General features: G+C 32.8%; 3 protein-coding genes across 4 annotated transcripts in view; all 3 read right to left on the bottom strand.

The window, feature by feature from the left end:
* The window catches only part of LOC134273180 (ribose-5-phosphate isomerase-like), a 74,945-nt gene that overhangs the window by 42,886 nt on the left and 9,398 nt on the right, over positions 1–22,661 (bottom strand). The gene's annotated exons all lie outside the window — the stretch shown is intronic.
* On the bottom strand, positions 2,102–10,926 carry LOC134273173 (uncharacterized). The gene is made up of 9 exons (XM_062755347.1): positions 10,709–10,926; positions 8,901–9,034; positions 7,906–8,236; positions 6,652–7,174; positions 5,902–6,028; positions 5,394–5,622; positions 4,912–5,033; positions 4,273–4,563; positions 2,102–4,038 (listed from the first exon to the last, which is right to left on the bottom strand). Exons 1-9 carry the CDS (start codon positions 10,824–10,826, stop codon positions 4,006–4,008), a joined length of 1,908 nt encoding a protein of 635 aa, XP_062611331.1. The 5' UTR covers positions 10,827–10,926; the 3' UTR covers positions 2,102–4,005.
* LOC134273177 (zinc finger protein 69 homolog) lies at positions 14,966–21,423 on the bottom strand. 2 transcript variants are annotated; one of them, XM_062755355.1, is made up of 5 exons: positions 21,337–21,423; positions 19,166–19,240; positions 18,209–18,983; positions 17,389–18,006; positions 14,966–17,047 (listed from the first exon to the last, which is right to left on the bottom strand). In XM_062755355.1, the coding sequence occupies exons 2-5, from the start codon at positions 19,226–19,228 to the stop codon at positions 16,107–16,109; spliced, it is 2,397 nt and encodes a 798-aa protein (XP_062611339.1). In that variant the 5' UTR covers positions 19,229–19,240; positions 21,337–21,423; the 3' UTR covers positions 14,966–16,106. The 2 variants fall into 2 exon arrangements, with proteins under 2 accessions (XP_062611339.1, XP_062611340.1); XM_062755356.1 differs by lacking the exon at positions 21,337–21,423 and adding an exon at positions 21,161–21,252.

The following is a 22,661-nucleotide window of genomic DNA, read 5'->3' as shown; positions in this document are numbered from 1 at the left end:
TCCAAATACCCCAACCCAGGCTCATCCCTGGCAGGTCTTTCACCTGTCCATTCCAGGGCATTGCACAGCACCAAATGTAACGGGAGAAGAGAAAATGCAGCAGACCAGATGGGGATTCGAACTGGGGACCCCTGTGCTCTACCAGCTGAGCTATCCAGGCCGATATCCACGGCCCAAACCATTACAGTTGTGTAATAGTTTGATCTTTGACTGCCTGTATATTGTTTTAGGCCACAGCTGAGTATTTTCACTCATGTAGAGAAGTCACCAGTTAAAAGCTTCAAATTTAGACCAGTGCCATTGTGCAGTGAGGGTTCTTTATCGTGTCAACACTTTTTCTCTGCCCCTAGACTTGCAGGAGAAAGTCCTGCCAGGGGCTATGATATATTTATAAAAATTACTCATATCCTGTTACAAAGGTAGCTGTATATCTGCATGTGTACATTTACTCTATATTTCCGATTATTAAATTCATGTTACAGACTTTTTATTTTAGTTTGTGCAGTGAATAATAATGGTTATAATAATAATGAAATCCACTGTCACAGTTCTTCAAATTCACCATTACAAGTTAGATAACGTTATACAAATACTATACATTTATGAATTATAAATCCCATAACCATGATAATGTAGATTTATAAATTCACATTTAATCAATGTTGATTAATATAGTTTCTTTGTGAATGAGGACATAATTTGCAGTCCTCTGGTAATGTTTATTTACATGACCCGTTCGTTCATCAGACCAACCCTCAAGACATACACGCTAAAGACCCCAACATGTTTTAATCCACCATATTGGATAAAATTTGAAACGAAAAGCTGTTAAATGCAAGATAATGGCTAATCAATAATTAAGTGAAGTATAAATATGCTTGTATTTCTTTATTCAAATTCAAATATAAGAAATTAATTTGATGGACACAGACTTGGATGTTTCATCGGGGAAAACCCAGCGGAAATTACGAATTTTCGAGGTCGCTAAACAGACACATCCATAAAGGTTTCACTAATTACCTATTCTTATGACCAAAGCCATAGTATATTCGAATTTACTTCTCCTTACAAATATATATGCGTTATTTTTACCTCTGTCTTCATATGAACATAAATTCAGAGCATTCTGGCATTGAAACAAAAGACTTTGCTGGAATATAATTATTTCATCAAATCCATGGGCGCGACAGAGGGCGGAAGTTGATATTCTGTAAAATCTAAACTAAAAACGTTGTTTTATCCGGATTTCAAAAGAACGCGCACATGTAACATGTAATTCGTTATTTAAATGCATTTACATCTATATGTAAAATGCACAAAAATTACATCTATAAAAAAATTCAAGAAAATAAAGAATTATTATATGATAAAAAAATTCAATATCACATAGTTTTCTTTTTAGAAAATTTTTAACCCATAGTAAATATCACATAAATATATCAAAATTATTTATGATGGTGTGGATATATATATATAACCATAATATATAAATATTAACACATTTTATATTTATTTCCGATAGCTATATGCCTTTGAAAAAAGTGTAAATTAAATTTTTTTTGTGTATGTTTGTCATCAGTCATTTATGGTGTAAAATTGGTTAAGGAAAATTATATACAAGATATACCATATTTTAATTGTAAACCCGTTTCATTTTTGAAGGAAAGTGTAAATTAAATTTTTTTCTAATGACTATAATTAGTCAATGAACCATTAATATTAAACATACATAGTCTAATAAAATATATACCATATTTTATTTGTAAATCCGTTTGAAATTTATAAAGAAAAATGTCTATATCATTTTGCGATTCCATTACAACTCCCCATTCCCTGAAACAAGGTTTGGTATGAATTTGTCAACAATTCTTCATTAATACCAGTTAATATTACCTGATATATTTATTTCACAGGAGGGGCTGATTTTTTAACTAAAAATTATGTTTAACCAAAATCATACAATTATGCATAATGTGTGTTTGCTTTCCAAAGAAATAACCAATGTAAATATTCTAGCCATTAACTTTTGAAAAATTGACTTGGTGCTAGTTGTTATACCAATACCTTATAAAAATAATAAATGATAATTCTTAAATCACGTAAGTTAAAATTACTTTATTATTTATCTTAGATTAAATGAATAAAAGATAATTTTTAAGTACAAAAATTAAATTCACAATGATATTCAGAAATTATGCAAAAGTAATTGGAGTGGCTGTTTGCAAAATACACAACATTTTTGCAGAAAATAAAAAGAACATTTCAATTGAATAATTGTAGAAGAAATTTGAATGAAATCAGTTCTCAAGTAAAATCTTTGGGTCAAACACATCGAAACAGTCACAAGAATTTTGCATAGGTAACACTTATAACAATGTGAAATACCCCATAAAGAATATTGTAGTCTTTTTGTTATGAAATTAATATACATGTAATAATAAAAAAAAAATTATCAAAGTCAAAATCTAAATATATTTAAGTATATACATCATTATGCTTAATTATTGTAAAGCTTTTTGTTAAAAAAAATTCTCATTTTTGAACAAATATACATTTGCATAGGCTTGCACATTCATCATTCTTTTTAAAGCATTAATTAATTGAATGTATGCCAAAGATATAAACCATTTCTTTGTCTTTAGCAAACAAATGAACAAATAAAAAAAAATGTAAACTGAGCACTATATAAAATATTCATACATATATATTTTTAAATAATTGATAAGAATTCAGAAACATTTTTTTTTCTAAAATAAAACCAATTGAACTAATTAAGTTAACTAAATGGTTTTCAACAAGGATTCAATATCAAGGCTTTGTCATGTTTATAGAGCATTCTTCCTGTTGGTCTGTGAAGATAATGATAGATTTACATATAACCCCTCGTTATATACCATCACTTGACAGATGTTTGGTCCCTGTCTCATCTGTGATGTTAATCATGTTAATCATAGTTCTAGTTGACCTTGGTAAATGTGGAGATCTGACCAGCATTTCTCCATCAACATTTACACACCAGTGTGCAACGTGCTAGAATCACACAGCACTCACATGTTATCAAGAATGCCCAAGTTGTTTTCTTTAAAGTATGTTATAACTGAACTAATTTTTAAATGTTGAATTAAAAAAACATGTTTTTCAATATTCTAAATGTAAAAAATCTCTTACTTACGAAAGAAAAGAGGGCAAGAGTTTTATACATGTAAGAATATGAATCACCAATGGCAGTTTTTGGTTTAAGTTATGTACCTAAAAATCTGTATTCATGTAATCATTCTCCTGTATGTTAAAAAAAAGGTATTAAATCCATCACAACCTTAAAATACTTAAAAAATGTGCTTTTCTGTACATCTTTTCCACACATCACTAGCAGTACTTCATAATTAGCTCAACAATTTATATAAAAAAGTATGATTTTCATAACAGCTATTTACACTTTGTACACAGGCATACAATGTTCAGTACCATTTTCACTGCATCCTTAAAAAGACAGACTTTTTACAGTTATCAGTTTAAAATGTTAAAAAGATTTGGTAATAATATGGGAATAAATAATCTGTTTATGTAGATCAAAATATACATATAAACCTATATTGATACATATTGCTGATAAAGCTTTGAAGTGTAAGAAAAAATTAAAGAATGTATTTCACACATCTGGTGGACAACTACCCCAAAAGCATTAAAATATTAACTAAAATATGACTCTTAAAGCAAGAAAAGTATTTCAACAACTAACTACCATCATTTCATAACACAGAAATATGAAGAAAAAAAATGTAAAAATGTACAAGAATGTCTGAAAAAATAAATTATTTACACATCCAATAAAAACAAATAATACTTTTTGCATATAAAACAACATTTGTGAGGCTCTGCTAAAGCTGACTCTTTTAAGGATGAAGTTGTAGACTCTTGTCACAAGTATTCCACGGAGGTCTTGTCGTATCACAACACTTAAGCAAGTCGCTGTTAATGGAGTCCAAAACAGTCACGCAAAGAGGATCACTTAAAACTCTCCTTGAAAATGTCCTTCCACTGAAAGATCAATAAATGGATATCAGATGAGTTTTTCTCTTTAACTGATTTTATTTGAAATACTTGAAAGTCATATTCAAAACATTCAATCAATCTAAATTTGTATGTACTTTCAAAAACAAATTGAACAGACAAAGAAATGGATTTTCTTCACTTAAGAAACTTAAAGCATCAAGACTTTTCAATAAATATTTAAAAAAAAAAAATGTCTATCAGAGTCTTGTAAATAATTACCACTTCATTGGTAGCAATATCTTTGGGAACCTCATTGACGTTATTCTTAGCATTGGCATCAGCACCATGTCGAATCAGGATTCGTAACAGTTTTTGTTTTTCTCTGCTGCTCTTCATTTTAACACCCGCTGCAATGTGTAGAGGTGTGTCGCCACCTCTTGTCACTGCCTGTAACTTGGACATGACATCGGCATGCTGAGTTGATGTGTCCGCACACAGAAAAAACTTAATGAGATCTAAGTCCATAGTGTCTATCACTAACATGAGGGGGGTCTTACTGCTCTTGTCATCCTGAAAAGTTTGGTAAATAATCCTGTATCATTGTGTTTTAACAAAAATGATAATCTCTTTACAAAATGAAATAAGAAAACTACACTTATTCTAAAATTAAAAAATTTCAAAAGAGTCACGATGAAGTATTTAGCTTCCTGTTTTCGAGAGAATCAGAGAAACTTATTATGTACTTAAAAGGATTGCTCCATATAATTTGACAAAAATCATTTCATTCTTGATCAAACCATCAGAAATGCTCTAATGTTTGAGACATATCTCCATATAATTTATATTTTTTACCAAATGCGGATTATGCCATGTATAGCATTCAATGAGTGAGATACCTGTAGACAGGTGTTAACCTACCATTTCATCTGTGTCCACGCCTGCCTCCACTAGGGCCTTGATACACTTACTACAGCTTCTGGGATAGGCTGGACTTCTCCGGCTCCTATGGGTCATCAGGGCTAAATTCAGTGGTGTTACCCCTAAAACACAGACCAATGTGTGTAAAAATCTGAATCTGGGACAAAAATCTTGAAAAATATGTAGTTCAGAAAAAATAGCACACAGTACTTAGCACTCAACAAGTGGAAAATATATGTTTAGTAAAAATAAGTTACTGTAGAAGCACAAATTTCAATGGGCATTTAATTTCGTTGTTTTGAAAGTAAACTATTCAATGTATAGTCATATAAAATTTTGTGTGGGATTTAATTTCGTTAATAATTCATAACAACAAAATAAACGAAATTTAATCCCCGACGAACATTTGTGGTTTTTCATATCTGCAAGTATGCAGTAAGAGTAGTGGTTGTAGCTTATATAGTTATAATAATAGAACTCACTGTCACTTAAACTACGAATGTCAAGGTCAGTTTCCTCACAGTCTATGAGAGCATCAAGTACTTCTAGATGCTCATCTCCCATTTCTGCTGCCAGGTGTAGAGGGGCTCGGAGTTCGTACTGATCTATTCTGACGATGACCTTCCCCTGAATGTTAGGATCCGCTCCGTACTTCAGTAATAGTTTGACCACCTCAGCCCTCCCCTCTAACACAGCCAGAAATAAAGGAGTCTAAAAATAGAAGTGTTTTATCATAAAAATACACAATCTTCTTGAAGCTTAATGCATACATTACATTACTTCATGTAATGGGTAAAATAAAGTTATTTTAACTTAACCCCTCAGAATAAGACTAAACTACTCTAACAAATCATAGGATAAATACTTTCCAGTTGATTTATGAGTTAAATATGCAAATCTACATGATATGCACCATTTTTATATTCATTTAAAATTGATGATATGTTACTTAATTCACAAAATCACAAAACAGTAAAGTGGAAAAAGTACCCTTTGCATGTTGTTTTGGTCATTGATGATTTTCTTGAGGACATCTTCTCCATCAACCCTCAGAAGATTAAGTACGTATTCAACCAGTTCTACCGGGGAGCCAGCAATCATCAGGGAGTGAAGAATGCTGTAGGAAAGATAGAGGAGGATATAACATTAACTGGGGAAATTTAAGGAGCAATATTACTGAACTCTACCTGACATTTAACAAGGAAGATAAAACAAAATATCCAAATAAATGAGCTTTAATGCTGATTTTGCAATTCTTAGTTATGAAATTTAAAATAAAATCAAACACAACATGTACAGTACCGACCAGACACAACCTAAGATATAGTATATCTTGGTCCCAACCTCAACACAGGTTCGCTTTCTGTGTTCACTTTGGGTCTGCTCGGGCCAAGATCATATAAGATAAAATGAGGGTCTGCTTCATGCTTGTATAAAAGCTAATGCCAGGTTTGTTCTAGTGGACCCAGAGCTACCCTGAGAAAATGTACAGCAAACCTTCGCACCAAGATTTTTAAAAATAGTGGACCTCGCGCAAACTTGAGGTTCACTTTTGGGGTTTGCTCTGGTGTTAGGTTGTGTTTGGTTGGTACTGTAAATGATATTCCTTTATACTACTGGCACTGTAAAAACTAATGGTAAATTTTTTTTTTTCAGTGGTTTCTATGAAAAATTATGATTTTTACCCTCTAGTACATGCATCATAGGCTAAAATGATGGATGCTTAAAACAGATACTCACTTATCTTCATCCAGATCTTTATCATACATTGCATCAACATTTGTACGTTTGGGAGGAGAGGGTTTAGACTCATCGTCAGCACTGCTAGGACGTTTTGTGGTCTTTTGTGAAAAATTGTCTGTTTTCCTTTGTGTTCCCACTAAATCTTCTTTCTTGATCTCCTCTAAGTCTTGGAAGTCCAGATTGACAGATTCTAGGTGCTGTGGTGACCTATTAATCTGAGTCATTGTGGGAGGGGAGAGGGCAGGGTAGGGGGAGGGGGTGTAAGATGGAGATGGCTCATTGGAATAGAAAGGGGGAGGGGACCCTGAATATCCAGAGGAAGGGCTGCTTGCATAGAACGGGGAAGTCCGTCGGTACGAGGGGGAGGACAGTCCAATATACGACGGTGACAACATCACTTTGTCTTGGCTGATGACATTGTTGATCAACTCCAGTGTAGGGCATTCTATTGGAATATCCTCCAGTTTGCTCCTATCTAATGGCATTGTTGGGGCACAGCCATCAATTTCCAAGTCCTGATCTGTTAAAAAAAATTGTAAAATTGCAATAAAGTTGTTTTTTTTTTTAAATCTTTTCATTCAAGTACCAAGGTACTGATGCAGATTTGATAATGTGATGATATTCAGGTGATTTAGTTATCATCCCTTGAGTGAATTCCCATTATAATGTTACTTTATAAATATGATAAGCTTAATTAACTTCAAAAAAGTGAACTGCCTTGTCACTCATCAAGAATATTTAAAGTCAGATTCAGCATATAAAGAAGCCCATCAGTGTGCTTCTCTATGTGCATCATCCATGCAAGTTTAGGTAGTTATAGTTATTGGGAATGAACTTGCTCCAAAAACTTTACCCTGATCATTCAACTGTAAAATGTACACTGATCCAGAATCAAAAGCAAGTCTGATATGCACAGTCCAAGCAGGTTTGGTCCAGTTGGGGGTAACTCTTTAAGATGGACATAAATCTGGAAAATCTAGGTAAGATTCAATAATCTGAGGCAAGCCAGGAATTGCACACCACAAATGCATCATTCAGTCAAGTTTGTTACAGGCAGGGCTTATAGTTACTTGAGTAGACTTGCTCTTAAATTTTCTGCTAACACCAACAGTCATGCCTGGGTTCAATCAATTTCATTCCATAAACCCCAGATTATCATCACCTCTCACAAAGAAATGTCTCTGCATGCACAAAGAAATGTCTCTGCATGATTCTAATGAATACATCTCTTAAAATCAAACCTGTACTCACCAGTCATTCCATCTGGTTCATCTAAGTCTTGGCCAGCTCTCTGACACCTGTTCGGGTCATTGTGGTACTTATTGGACAGCTCCTTTATCTTTTGGGCCGTTTTATTTTGGTGGTTGATAAGACTGTAGTTCTGGGCTGCTTTATTCCAGATGGTACAGCTAGAGTCCATCCCAGGGGCATAGTTATACTCCTTTGATATAGCTGACCAGGAATACTCCGGGTTGACATTGTTGCCATAGAGATAATCTGGTTCTCTCTTGGTGGAAGTTATGGGGGGCCAGTAACCAGTTTCTAGGGGGGTAAATTGTCCAGGACCCCTCTTTTGAAATTCCTAACAAAAAAAAAGAAATCTTTATAAATATATATACTTAATTTTATAGTACAAAATTAAATAGAGTGACCGCAATAAGAACAAAATGGATTCATTTAGAACATCTACAGACCATTAAAGAAACAACAATTAATATGGATATGTTATGTTTATGATCTACGAATCTGAAAATATAATATTACAAGCATTGCATTGATAGCTTATATTATTAAATGGTTAATTTTTGTATATCTGGATTTCACTTTCATAATTTTCAAACACTTCAATGAAAATTACAAGGAATTTTGATGCAATAGGCTAGTATTAATGCTTCAAATGTACAAAATAGAATATGTATTGGAAATACATGTACTTCATCTGCACTTGCACATATTTTTAAAGACCTTTTAGCTATCTTTATCAAAACAATTTTAAAAATAGGCCATGCAAAGATATAGGTGATACAAAACGATCAGGAACCAATTCTAACAGTTTATCAAGGAAAAGCCAGGCACAACACTTGCCTCAATTTCCTGAAGCAATTCAAATTACCTTTTGTAAATACACCATTTAAAGAAACATATATACAGTGTATATTATAAAAACAAAAGAAAACAAAGGAGCAAAAAAAATATAATCCATCAAAAACAAATTAACCTGGTAAACACAAACAGAAAAGACTTACAGCACTGTTCCTGTGATTTTTGTTGGACTTGCTTCCCCCTCGTTTGTTGGTAACATTAAGTTTAAGACTGTCTAATAGATCAATAAGGTCCTCTGTTGGTTTGTCTTCTTGTTTCTTTTTGGACAGTGTCAGTCCTAAAACAAAATCATACACATAATTATGTACATATATTTTAATGACACATATCAATTTTTTTCCCTCCTATCTTTCGATCATATCTATACTGATTGCCTCCTTGCTGTACAAAGTACTAAATAAATATAATTATGACTGATTCAGCTAGGAATTTTTTACAGTTATTTTCTCTTCCAGTAAAATCCTATATCAAACAAATATATTCAAAATATTTAAACTTAAAAAAAGAAAAATGATTACATTTGAGTTTGCCTAATTAAATTGTTATAGACTATACTGAACATGTTAACACCACTGAGACTTTTTTTTTTTATTGGAAATTCATTTCATCTATTAGGCATAAAATATCAATGCCTTTTCTGAGCCATTGCAACATCAGTTTGTACAGGTGTACTGGTAGAGTGGGAATTCCATTTTGAACATTTAAAGATATAAATAATTTTTTGGAATTGCCCACACACCTAGGATATTAGAAAGGTTAATACTAACTGAATTCATATCACAAATGTACTTCTGAATTAATCATCAAATAACACACCCTTGTAAGTACATAGATGTACATATTTTGTATACATAAGTTTATTGAACTTATATCATAATTGGTAAGATAAAAAAAATTACATATACTTGTCTCTGGTATTAAATGTTAACTTAGCTGACTTTTTTGTTGGTTATTGATTTTAAAATTTTCATTTTTTATCAATTAATTTGAAAATGTTTCCTGTTTTCACAAGTAAGAATTTATATTAACATATACTTTAATTTTCTTGTAATTCCATAAAAAAAATACTTTTTTTTAATAAATATCCTAGAAAGATGTTAGCCGAGAAACCATATAGTAAACATATTAAACAAAAAGTGTGCGTCATCTAACAGTACGTATTATAGGAAGAGGTGGGTGGATGGAATCCCAGAGCAATTATAACTGCTGGGGGTCCAAATAAATTAAACCCTAACCATTCAGACATCTTATGTGTCGGAGTACAGAGATGTTGTCTAAGAAAAGTTGAAACATATCTAAATTAGTTTTTTTTCATGCGGAATATGTGGTCTTATCAAATAGAAAATTTTATTGAACACAAATTATATTGAAATCTCCTGAATACAAAATAATTAATTTATATACAGCCAATGTAAAAGAAAAACAGGTGAAATTTGACAAATCATAATATTATTGAAATACTGGCTCATTAGATTTTCATACTCTGATTAATGAATCACCACATTTTATTAAGACATACCAACTTTAATTGACATTTTGAATTCATTAATTGTGTCAATATAACATGTATTATTATAATACCAATACTCTGCAGTTTATTTTTGATTTTTCATAGAAATCGCCAAATGTACGTTGTATCATATCATTTCCCTTTCCTCCAATCTCGAAAATAAAAAAAAACTACAAATGACATTTGCATATTTGTTTATAAATATGTATAAAATTTATATAACAGTACCGTTGACCAACCCTACAGTAACATAAAGTAGGTGCAGCACTCTTGACAGTGTGTAACCCCCCCCCCCCTTTTCTCCTCCGATAGGTGTGGAGTAGGTAACACTATACTTTCGAACCAGTTAAAAAACAACACATTGCCACATTTCCAAATTCTGTATGTCCATCACTCATGTCACACTCAGTACACACGACAGCTTCTCTATGTATTCCTTACCTTTCGTTATATTTACAAGGTCTTCCACACTATCATCTTGTTCCGAGGCTTCTCTTTTGTACCCTAGATTGTCTGTACCCATTTCAACAACTTTTTGCCATCTTAAATTCTTGATCATAAAGTTACGGAAGTTTCTTCAACACTTATGCTATTATAATACGCAACGAATGTATTTTTCGAAGTGGGAAAGCCCCTTCATCGTCCCTGACGTCATAGGTCAATGTAAACACAAACATGCATGAAAACTACTGACGCTATCCGAAATAACTATTTCCCCCTAAGGATCCTTAAATTATATGAGGGGTCAAACATTTATGTCATTATAGAGTTTTATTATATTTTTTAAGGCAATGATTGATTGTCGAGCCATTTTAAAATGGAAAGGATTGGGGATTGGGGGGGGGGTCACAGGACCTTATTGTCAATCAATAATTTTTTTTTGGGGGGGGGTGGATGTGGAGGGGCACCCTGGTTTAGACCTGTTATTTAAAGTTTTGTTGAATATTACTTAAACTCACAAACACAAAACCTTAATAGAGCTTTTCTGTGTATTTTTTGTGCATTGAGCAATAGAAGCAATGCAAATTTTTTTTTATTAAAAAAAAAAAAATAGCTGCAAAGTAACCCTTTAGACTACAATTTTTCAGTTTGCACTTTTCAAATCAGACAAAGAAGCCTAGGTGTATATGTTTTGAAATAATCCAAGATCCTTTTTTTCAGCAACAGCATGCTGTTTAATTAAAGAAAAAAAACTAATGCAAAGAAAAGTTTTTTTCATTCAGCAAGTCGAGATGTATGAATTCCCAAGTTTCAATGAATTTAGTCTAATGCTATTGAAACTACATTAAAAAACTAAAAAGACAAATAAACAATACATGTACACTATTACGAAAGCCCATTGAGCTCATTTTCGTAGGTTAAAAAAAATAATTTTTTCGCATTATAATGCGAAACTTTCGCGAATAAACGCCTAACTTTCGCGATATAACACGAAACTTTGAGAAACTTTCGCGTTATAACGCGAAACTTTCGCGAATAAACGCGTAACTTTCGCGATATAACGCGAAACTTACGCGAATAAACGCGAAACTTTCGGGTTATTGTGCAAAATTAAATGCATATAGTTATTTTTTTCAGGAATCTTGATCTTCATGGACAGATAAGAACATGAATGCTGACAGGAACTTTAATGAATTTATTAATAAAATATCATTTCCTTTAGAAGTTGTCCTAGAGAAATGATGCGAGAATAGGACAGATAAGTCATCCAATTTTTTGTTTATTTCAAAACCCTACCAATTGATAAACGATTTTTACTTTCTTGTACATGTTTTTCAGTTGTTTAATTCAAGAAATTCTTTAGACTGATTATTTTATTTACGGAAAATCTCCACTTGACACTTTCTCAAACTGATTTTTTTTTCATCAGTAACATTCACTAAAACTGTAATCCATCGTTTTGGATAAAATATATCTTGTAGGAGTATATTGATACTGATAAAACAAAGTGTATGTTAATGGGAACACACCAAAAGAATTCTAAATTAGAAAACGTTGATTTTCATTTACAACTTTCCGATCATCCCCTTGAAAATGTAGAAATGCAAAAATTATTAGTGTTCACATTGATCATAATCTTCAATATACTTGTCATGTAGATGCAGTTTGCAAAACTCTTACATATAAATTATTTACTTTACGAAAAATCAAAAAGTTTCTTCCAATGCGTACTAGAAAACTATTTTATAATGCTTTTATCCTGCCATCGATTTTATATTGTCTATCCATTTGGGGCAATTGTCCTCAAACACACATGGACAGAATCTACAGATTACAAAAAAAAGCAGCTAGGATTATTTTAAATGAAAAATATGATACACCTTCAATGCCTTTATTTAACACTTTAGGTTGGCTAACAGTTTATGAACTTTTATATTTACAGAAAAGCATTTTAATGTACAAAATATTTCATGGAATGTCTCCTGATTATATGCATAATTTTTTTGAATTTCAAAGTTCTGGATCATACACTTTACGCTCAGAAACAAATTCCGATTCGACTACCAAAATATAAAACAAACTTATTTAAAAATTCTTTACAATATTCAGGGGTTATTATCTGGAATGAGTAATTAATATCAGAAATTTCAATCCCCTGCAATATTTAAAAGAAGTGTTGAAAATTTTCTGCTTATAAAACGCAATGATTCTGTGTGATTTTTTTTTCTTTCTCTCTATACTGAAATGCTGATGTTTTTATTTGTTTTTAACATATATACTGGTTGATTTTTTATTGTCTCATAATTGTAATTTTATCTATTGTATATATATATTGTATATGTGTTTTTAAAGAAGGCCCCGAGGAAGACTAGTGTTCGCACTAATTGGGTTACCTTCTCTAAATAAAGTATTATTATTATTATTATTATTATCTTTAAAGTGAGTGAACAATGTGTCATTTCAAGAGCTTAAGTGACATGTGATGCTTTTAAACTAATAAATATAAATGAATATTGTTAATTATAAATTGATCGATGAGGAGGGGTATACTTTTGTTAATTTTTCTCCAATATTTACATATCCGAGGGGTTATTGAAAAGTTCGTGGACTAGAACCATAAATCACAAATATTAAGGAATACAACATAGAATTTTAACACTTTGAATTAATAATTAGTGTTTTCGCACGCAATGGAATGACCACGTTGCGCAACCTCAAAATTGATGTCGTATTTCTACAGTAAATCTAACGGAGACAATTACATGAAAATTTGCCATCCAATTTTCACCCATGTGGTGGGACATAGTTGACAAATTTACCTTATTTTTTCAATTTTCTGAGATCTTAATCTTAACAATTATATTTCAATTCTCTTGAAGGTGTATAAAAAGACGCCTGAAAGGGTTAAATTTTTCCCCGAAATTCCTGATCATGAAGTTACTTCTGAAAAACTCGCATTAATTTTGAAGTTGGGGAACATATTGTTTTTACTCTGTTTCTTATTATTATTATTATTATTTTTCTTCTTCTTCTTCTTCCTGGGTACTTTTTTGTAATATGGTAAACCGTTCAAGGTAAAACCTTTTTAGGGTAAGTAGACATGTTATGCAGATTTGCGGAATCAAGGTCATTTTGCGCGCACGCTTGCAAGAGCGCGCACCAACACTTGAAATAACCAATATAATAGATATAGTCGGAACTTTTCTATTTTTTGATAAAATGCTTTGAAACTCATAATGTAAGGATACATTAGTAGTATATACAAGACGTCATGGTCATAATAGCAAGATCTCACGCGCATGCACGTGCGCTTTGCTCTGATTGGCTGAAACCTAAAGTCTCAATATATTTCTTGTTTCTGTCATAATCTTTTGAAATTTTGAACATTCCTACATTATGAAATCCACATGATATATTAAAATTTTAATAAAACACGCGCAACCTGCTGTAATCTGATTGGCTAAAACTTTAAATGGCTATATCTCCTTTGTTTTTTGACGAAATGCTTTGAAATTTAAAACATATGCATTTTTATCCTAAAATATGATATAGAAAATATTCAAAATCACGTACATGCATGTTTTGCAATCAATTTAAACTTCAAAACTATAACTCTCTTGTTTTTCAACCATTAAACTTAAAATATACTACAAATGTAGTCATTGTGCACGTGCGTGCAAAATTAATTTGTGAGTGCATTTTTTTCCTTTTGGATTAAATGCTTTGATATTATTAAAATTTTAGATAGTGTAGACAAGATAATATGGTCGTTACGCACATGAACACGCGTGCAATGCCTATTTTTTAAATATATTTTGTATTTTTCTTGGAAGACCTTGATTAAGTCTAAATTCCATAAAGTATTTCTTATTTAATAAGATAACAAATATGGCACCAAAAGGGAAAAGCGTTAGAGAATGTTACAATTAGCACTAGTTTTGAATGGTTTAAACAGCATTGTGAAATACAAAATGTGACGGTAATATGGAATCAATATGGAAGAAGAATAGCAAGAAAACTTAGCTTATGATGGTCCAAGATCAAAATTATTATAGCCTTTTGCTTTTCTTTGTAATGAATAAACTAGATCACGTTATAATGCGAAAGTTACGCGTTATAACGCGAAAGTTACGCGTTTATTCGCGAAACCTTCGCGATATAACGCGAAAAAATTATTTTTTTAATCTACGAAAATGAGCCCAATGGGCTTTTGTACGCTATTTTGGTCTATGCTAAGAGACATAAAAAATATCAAAATTGTTAAACTTTTAAATTTTATTCACATTTTAAAACAGAATACAATTACAAACAGTACATTGCATAATACTTACATTCACATGTTTACATTCAAACAACTAAATTATTAATAGTCGTAAATTGATGCTTTTTGAAAAATTTTGAGATCTCGAAACAGAAAGTAAATCACAATAAGGATTTACTTTCGTGAACATGCTGAATTCTTTTTAAAAGAAGTTTGCTGTGCAAATCAAAGTTGAAATAATATTGTAAAATGACTGTACTTATTAGCATGCAGGAACTACATTTTCCTCACCTAAAAACATAAAAACATTATATCCCAATAAACAATGTAGACAAATTCAAAATATAATCCAGTTGGGGGAAAATGCAGAATTTTTGATTTGAAATACAATATTGTTCACTTATAAAAAATGTTGCATACATGCACCTGTCAGAAGAAAATTAGCCGGTGAAGTTATCGCAAAATGACAAAACAAATTTCAAGTTTTATTTAACTAATATTGAAACAATATATACAAGTTAACATGATTTGAATTACTAAACTTACTAACACTATATGTATAAAGACGATCTTTAAAAAATTGATCGTTTGCCCTCTTCCAATTAACTGGCAAAAAGTGGCCCGACTCACATTAGACACAACTTTTTTAACCTCTGTGAAACGATAATTTTTCCTTGTACATTCCTTAATTTTCTCATCCCATCAATATGTCTGTTGATTTTATTCTAGAAAAGTTTCTGACCTATCTATCAACCTACCAGTATTTTTTAACCCTAAGCTGGGAGAGGGCAAACAAACATTATATGAAGATGGCCTAAAAAACAATAATATCAAACTTATGAATAACAAAATTCTCTATCCACTAAAAGCATTTCAATATATTATTGGTTACATTTGTATTATTATTACATAACATATACTAATAGAATAACTACAGCATTATGCAGAGAAAACTATACTGACTAAACATATTAACATAATCAGACATTCTTTTTACAAAATGGACAAACTTATTCTTTGTATAAAATGTCATGACAGTTTTAAAAATTCATTATACATGTAACATGTCAAACACTGATAACAAACAAGTAGATTATCTTCAACTATTTATCCTGAGTTACAATATGGCAGTTCACCCTACCGTGACCTTCTCTTCCTCTTTGGAGGAGGGGCAGCGGGCTCCGATTGCTGGTTTTTTCGCTTGGCTGCCTCTGATCTGGCCTTGATTCTCTCGCTTCTGATAAATAATTTTCCAGATTTTTCCATGGCTTCCACACTGACTTTTTTATCTGCTTTCTTTCCTTTGGCAGTTTTCCTTCCTCCAACCTTTTTGATTTTAATGGTAAGTTTCCTTGACCTTGATGACTTTGTGACCCTGGTTGCTCTCTTCCTTGGTACTGGAATATCTTCCACTTCTTCCACTTCATCTTCCATCACGTCATCCTCCTCGCTGTCAACCGCTGGTGGCTCTTGTTTGATCCTCCCACATTCCCTCTTGTGACGAGTCAGACTGGTCTTTGTCTTGAAGTAGCAGTTACATTTCTTGCAGTATGGCTTCTCTACTCCCTCATGGATCCTCCTGTAATGCCTGTCCCTGGAAACTTTGTCATAAAACCTTCTGTCACATCCATTGCAAGCAAAAGGGAAGATGCCAGTATGACATCTTTCATGGATCTGTAAATGAGCCCTCTGTGTAAATGCCTTTTCACAGAATGAGCATTTGAATGGACGTTCCCCTGTATGAACTGTTAAATGTCTCTTGAGCTTTGCATCATGGGAAAACTTCTTGTCACAGAATGGGCAGGGATAAGGCTTAATGGTTGTGTGAACATTAAGTATGTGGTTGTTGAGCTCACTCTTTGTTGGGTACTTCTTTTCACACTGAGCACACTCAAACGGTCGTTCTGAGGTGTGAACCCTCCTCATATGAACCTCTAACTTGCTGTTCTCTATGAACTTGCCTCCACAAATTGAGCAAACACAAGGCATTTTCCCAGTGTGTGTCATCATGTGACATTTCAGACCATACTTGAACATGAAACTCTTGTTGCATTTGGTGCATTGGAAACATCTCTGTCCTAGAAAAAAGAAATCAATAAAAATGTTTAATAATTAATTCCTCAAAAAATTCATAAAGCCATTAACTTGCATTTCACAATCAATTTCAAGAAAATATGTTTCTAAAATACTGTAAACCAACTTTTAAACAACTTTACTTTATTAGGGATATATTCGACGATTAATTTGATCAAGCCTTTTTGCATGATTTTTCATATACTATAAGCTTGATACATGACGGTATACATTTCTAGCACGCGAAAAAAGTTGGTTTAATGTTCTGTATATTCTTAATTTGATCACCCATGATTTTTCATTGCTTGATACATGGGTATACATTAGAAAAGAATGTTCAACTAACCTGTGTGGCGAATCAGATGCTTTTTTATAGTGTCTCTCATGGTGAAGAGCTTGTGACAAGTGGAACATTCAAATACTCTGTCTCCACTGGGATTTGTTGTTTCCCTGAAGCTCCTGGTCTTGGCATTATTCCTCATCAGTTCCTCCACGCTTTCTGTCACCTTGCGGAATCTCTCACAGCAGGCCATCAGGTGCTCCTTTGGGACACCTATGTCGCTATAATCCTCATTGTCTTCACTGTTTTCCTCAGCGTCACTATGAGGAGAGACTTTGGGAACAAATTTCTTCATCCAGGAGTTGACCGTTTTGGATACGACATTTTTACTGGGTTTCTTGGCTTTGTATGTTGGTTTTTTGACTCGTCTGGTTTTGTAATCTTCATCGTCTTCATCATCTGAGAAATCCGAGTCTGTGCTCTCGTCCGAGGTGAATGCTGCCTGTCTCTCCTTGGCTTGAGGGGAGTAAACCATGGGTCTTGATGGAACCATTGACCTGGAGGAGAGGTAAGATAAATGGTCCAGGCCAATATTGGAGATTCTGGCTTTCATGTCAGTGTCACTCAGATCACTGGCATCATCACTAAACTCAGCTGTTTTGGATTGTCTCTTCTGATGTGCCTCTGAAAAAATCATAAAAACTTCTATACATGTAGATTTTACAACCTTCCTTTGATATTTAAATTACATGTATGTCCTTATTTACACTGTATGCAATAAGTACAATATGATGTACAAAAGAAGAGATGAATAACTTCTTAAAAATTTAAAAGCATGTTCCAAAAACGAAATAAATAAGTACATGTAACATAATTGTACACTTACTTTTAATTCTACGTGGAGAAATTTTAATTTCCTCCACTTCTATACTCTCCACCTCCACTTCTGCAGGTTCAATATCATCCCCAACCACTGCATGCTCGGCTATGATGCCAGAGTTGTCCCCCTTATCATCCACCATATACACAAAATTCTCCACCTTGGGTTGTTGGAGCTGCTCTGCAATGGCTATCAAGGAATTAGCAGCATCTGTGTCAGTAGGGACATCCACCGTGATTTCCTGAGGAGCAAATACATCCTGTGTTTCTACAACAATCTCCTCTGTAGTTTCATTTTCTGTGTTTTCAATGATGTACTTGTTGTTGTCCTCTTCATAAGAAATGGTTTTAAGTTCACTGGCTTCTGGAGAAGTGACAATATACTGAACTGTGCTGGCAGAGGTCTGTGGAAGATAGACTGGCTCTGTGGTAACTGCTGGTGATGGAGAGCTGACAATAATCTTGCAAGGTCTTCCAGCTAGATTGGGAAGTATGGACCTGGCACCTGTTATGAGAGACTGACCTTGACCTCCTTGAAGTGTGACCTTGGGTGAAGAGGATTGTGGAGAAGTAACAATGAACTGCAATGGTTGACCAGAGCCCCCCATGCTACTTGGGAGGATGATTTTGGTGCCTGCTGCCAAACGTGTGGTGGACTGTTTGTTGCCAGAGTACTTGGCGGGGATGATAATCTGTGTGGGTGGCTTGGGGTTGACATTTTTACTTGGCATAGGCTTGAGAAGTTCCTCCTTCAAGCGACTCTGGGCTGGTACTTTAACAGTCTGGAAAAGAAGATCAGACTTTAAAATTGAATGAACAGATGATCAAATAGAAATCTTCTGCTTTTTTAACAATAAATAAAGGAATTATTTTTAATAATTTTAATCCTGATTTTGATATGTTTTACTTTGTCCTCATATTGCCATACATGTAGAGGTGCAGGTAAGAATTGGTCTTCACCTACCTGAACTATTTCTGGTTCTTTTTCCTTACTAGGTGGAACATATGGTTTTGTATTGTTATCCATCTTGGTATTTCACTGTAATCCAATAAACAATTTTTATTAAAAAAAAAAAAATCATACATATTTCAGAGACAAAAAACATTTTTTTGAAAAAAAAATAAAATATACCCCGGTACTTTTTATTTCATATTTCATTGCTAGGTTCAAATCGTATTTGGTACAACTAAGCAAAATCATCACCAGGAGGGATTGACAGCTGCAGATCTGTAGCGTTATGGTTTTTTATTACATACTTAGTAATAAATACAGGTTTTTTGCATATGCGATATGGCTGACGTCACAATAGCCGTATCAGCCCTGCAGGGCTGATATGGATTTGCGAGGCTGATATGGATTTGCAGGGCTGATACGGATCAAAATCACAACCTTAATTAATGAAACCTCAAAAAACACTGTACTTGTGATCATACACATATTTTGGGGGTAACAAAATTCTCTTAACTTTAACTTTTTGAATGTAATGATAATCTAATTGATAATTAATTGATTATTTTCAAATTAAGAATCGGGGACATATGAAATATAAGTACATGTAGAAACAAACCAAAACCGTATGAGACAATAGACCGTGTTCATGTAAGAAGTCTGTGCATGATTATTTACTTACTTTCTTCTCAACTCAATGTGTTCTGTATTTTATTACTAAGTATGTAATAAATATAATAAAACATACCCTTTTCCACATCACATCCTGTATCAGCCCTCGGGCCTTCGGCCCTCTGGCTGATATTGGTGTCTCAGGCTGATACAGGATGTGATATAGAAAAGGGTACATATTATTCTCTATATATGTATGTCTTTGACCATAACGCTACAGATCCCATAATGCAAAAAAGGTGCAATTTAAGGCACAATATTTTTTGCGCACTTTAAGGGAGAATTTCCCCACTTTCTAGCATTGGTCAATCAACTACCTTTTAGTCCCTAATTCTAGACACATTCTGAAGCAAATATGTATATTTTATCCACCTCCCAACCATTTATAGTTGTCTCTACAGACAATAAACATGCTTTAAGTGAATTCTCAGCAATCTAACAAATAATTTTAATCAAGTGTGTTTATTGCTTGTAGAGACAACAATAAAATTGTTGGGAGATGGATAAAATATACAGATTAGTTAAATAATGGGAGTGAAAGGTAGTTGATTGACCGATGCTGGAAAGTGGAGAAATTCTCCCCAAAAGTGTGCAAAAAATATTGCGCTGTAAATTGCATTATGGGATCTGCAGCGTAATGGTCAAAGACAAATATATAAAACCATAACACTACAGATCTGCAGCTAGAGGGATTGAGAGCTAAAAAAAAGTGTAACATGACCTACATCTTCGTTTTCTAGATAGAGACAGTGTTTTTCTATTATTTTAAAGTAAAGGGTTAGAGATCAGTTGTAACCAGCTTGGGGTTGAAGTTTATGGACAAAATCTCAGTAGAACTTATAATTGTTACAAATTTTTATTTCAAACTGAAAGCCACATTTATGTCGATCAATTGAAGCTGTCACTTTGGCCAGTGGCCGTTTTTTTTTAAGGAAAACACTGTAGAGAGCTTCAAGAGATTGAGAATAAATTTGCTTTATAAGTTAATTATAAGCTTTACTATATAGAAGGAAAAAAAGAGACTGGTGTTTTTTAAGTATAATTTAAATATCACAATTAACATGACAACAAAGACAGAGGAATCTCGGATTAAGTTCATGTAACTCATTATACTGGCAAAAACTAAAGATTTTTTGGAAAAGACTTTTTTTGGTCTTGTTTTGAATTTGGTAAAAACATTGCCTGGACAAGCGCCATTTTGATAAGATGGATACATTTACACGCTCGGTGCCCGAGTAAACTCGAGCTGTTTCAAACTAATGTTGTAAATAGAAGTAAAATTTAGGTACCATTGCAAATGAACTTAAAGATGCAATTCAAAAAATCGAGACATAATACCTCTCATTCAATGTCCATGAAATAGGGACGCCATTTGCAATTTTCAACCACATTTGGAAAGGGAGGGAAGCCCGAGTAAACTCGAACCGAAGATTGTCTATTTCATCAAATAAATAAGCACTAGTTTTAAGTAATGTATTTTTAAAAATTATAAGCAGAATAAAATAAAAACTCACCACGGGTTGTGCAAAACACGAGACAGATACTTCTGTTATAAAGAAAGGGTTTTCCGCCTTGCAAAAGATTCCGGAAGCAAACTTTCAACGTAATTATAAAAACCAAACTAACTCCAGAATTCCCGATTAGTCTGATTAATCGAGAAACATGAAATATTTTTAAAATTTGAAACTAGCTACGGCTGTGCTTATTGCACAGTTCTAGGCCATTTTTTGTTTAAGGTTATAATGTATGTCTCTGCTATTGCGAGGGCGTTCATTTGATTCTGAAAAAAGGGGGGGAGTGACTTTTTTTAAAAGAAACATGCTGAAAATAAATATGTCCTCCACTGAGAAGGAAATAAATAATCTGATAGATCTTACCTTGACTGGAGGTAGCACTAGCATCCTCCCCCCACAAAAACGGAAGATTGAATTTATATATGCATATATATTCTGACAACCTTTTTATTATTATTTAAATAATTACAAATTTTTTAAAAATAAATAATTTGTCAACTTTTTTCAGAGAAGAAAATTAAACAACTGACTCTGAACATAAATGAGTATGACCATGTAATTCTAATTTTAGGACAACTGCTAGGCCCTCGACTTATGGATAGGAATAAATTATATGTATTCATATACTCATATTGTGGTCTCACCCTACCCCCAACAGGGACATGACATCAACCCTTCCTTGGAATGCTTCAATATCATTAAGACTAATATGGTCTTCCTGTTCTGTAGAGGAAGTAAAAATGCGGTAGTTGAAAACTTAAAATTCTCTGATTTTTTTTGGGGGGGGGCCTTATACTCATAATTTTTTTTTTTTACCTCAAGTCCTTGGCCAAGGAGTTTGACCTTTTTGAAAAAAAAAAAAAAAAAAAAAAAAAAAAACTTTTAACTTTGACCATAATTTCTCCATTGTTGGAGCAAGGACTTTTATACTTCACTTGCAAGACTTGTATATTCTATTTAGTCACAATAAATTTCTTTTGGTACCAACATTTTTGATCTCTTTACATTGACATATCATATGCATTGAAAAACTTTAACCTCCATTCCAGATTGATTGTTCTAATCATTTTCTCCAGAGATAGGGTGGTAATATATATAAAAGTTTTGGCTTAATATAAAGAATGACAAAAAAGAGGTAGTTGGTTTGACAATTTGTCATTATGATGTCATTTTTACCATACATGTATATCCCAAGAAACTCAATAAAAATGGTAATTTTTTAAATTAAAGCTATTTAATTTTTCAATTTATTGTAAAGATCACAACCTCTTATCTAAATAATGTTATTTCATAATAGAACTGTTTCTGAAGATTACAAAAAATGG

This window comes from Saccostrea cucullata, unplaced genomic scaffold, assembly GCF_032062105.1.
Source record: "Saccostrea cucullata isolate Sc308-1 unplaced genomic scaffold, CSIRO_AGI_Scuc_v1 ctg137, whole genome shotgun sequence".
Taxonomy (NCBI): Eukaryota; Metazoa; Mollusca; class Bivalvia; order Ostreida; family Ostreidae; genus Saccostrea; species Saccostrea cuccullata.
Note: the sequence above shows the minus strand (reverse complement) of the source record. Positions and strands in the feature narration are given on the sequence as shown.

Bases quoted from the DNA above. Each gene is read 5' to 3' on its own strand.
- LOC134273173 (XM_062755347.1), bottom strand. From the start codon at position 10,826: ATGATCAAGAATTTAAGATGGCAAAAAGTTGTTGAAATGGGTACAGAC. The intron at 9,035-10,708 runs GTAAGGAATACA...ATTTTGTTTTAG, and splicing joins CCTTGTAAATATAACGAAAG to GACTGACACTGTCCAAAAAG. The intron at 4,564-4,911 runs GTAGGTTAACAC...CAAACTTTTCAG, and splicing joins GCGTGGACACAGATGAAATG to GATGACAAGAGCAGTAAGAC.
- LOC134273177 (XM_062755355.1), bottom strand. From the start codon at position 19,228: ATGGATAACAATACAAAACCATATGTTCCACCTAGTAAGGAAAAAGAA. The intron at 18,984-19,165 runs GTAGGTGAAGAC...CTTCTTTTCCAG, and splicing joins AAGAACCAGAAATAGTTCAG to ACTGTTAAAGTACCAGCCCA. The intron at 18,007-18,208 runs GTAAGTGTACAA...TGATTTTTTCAG, and splicing joins TTCTCCACGTAGAATTAAAA to AGGCACATCAGAAGAGACAA.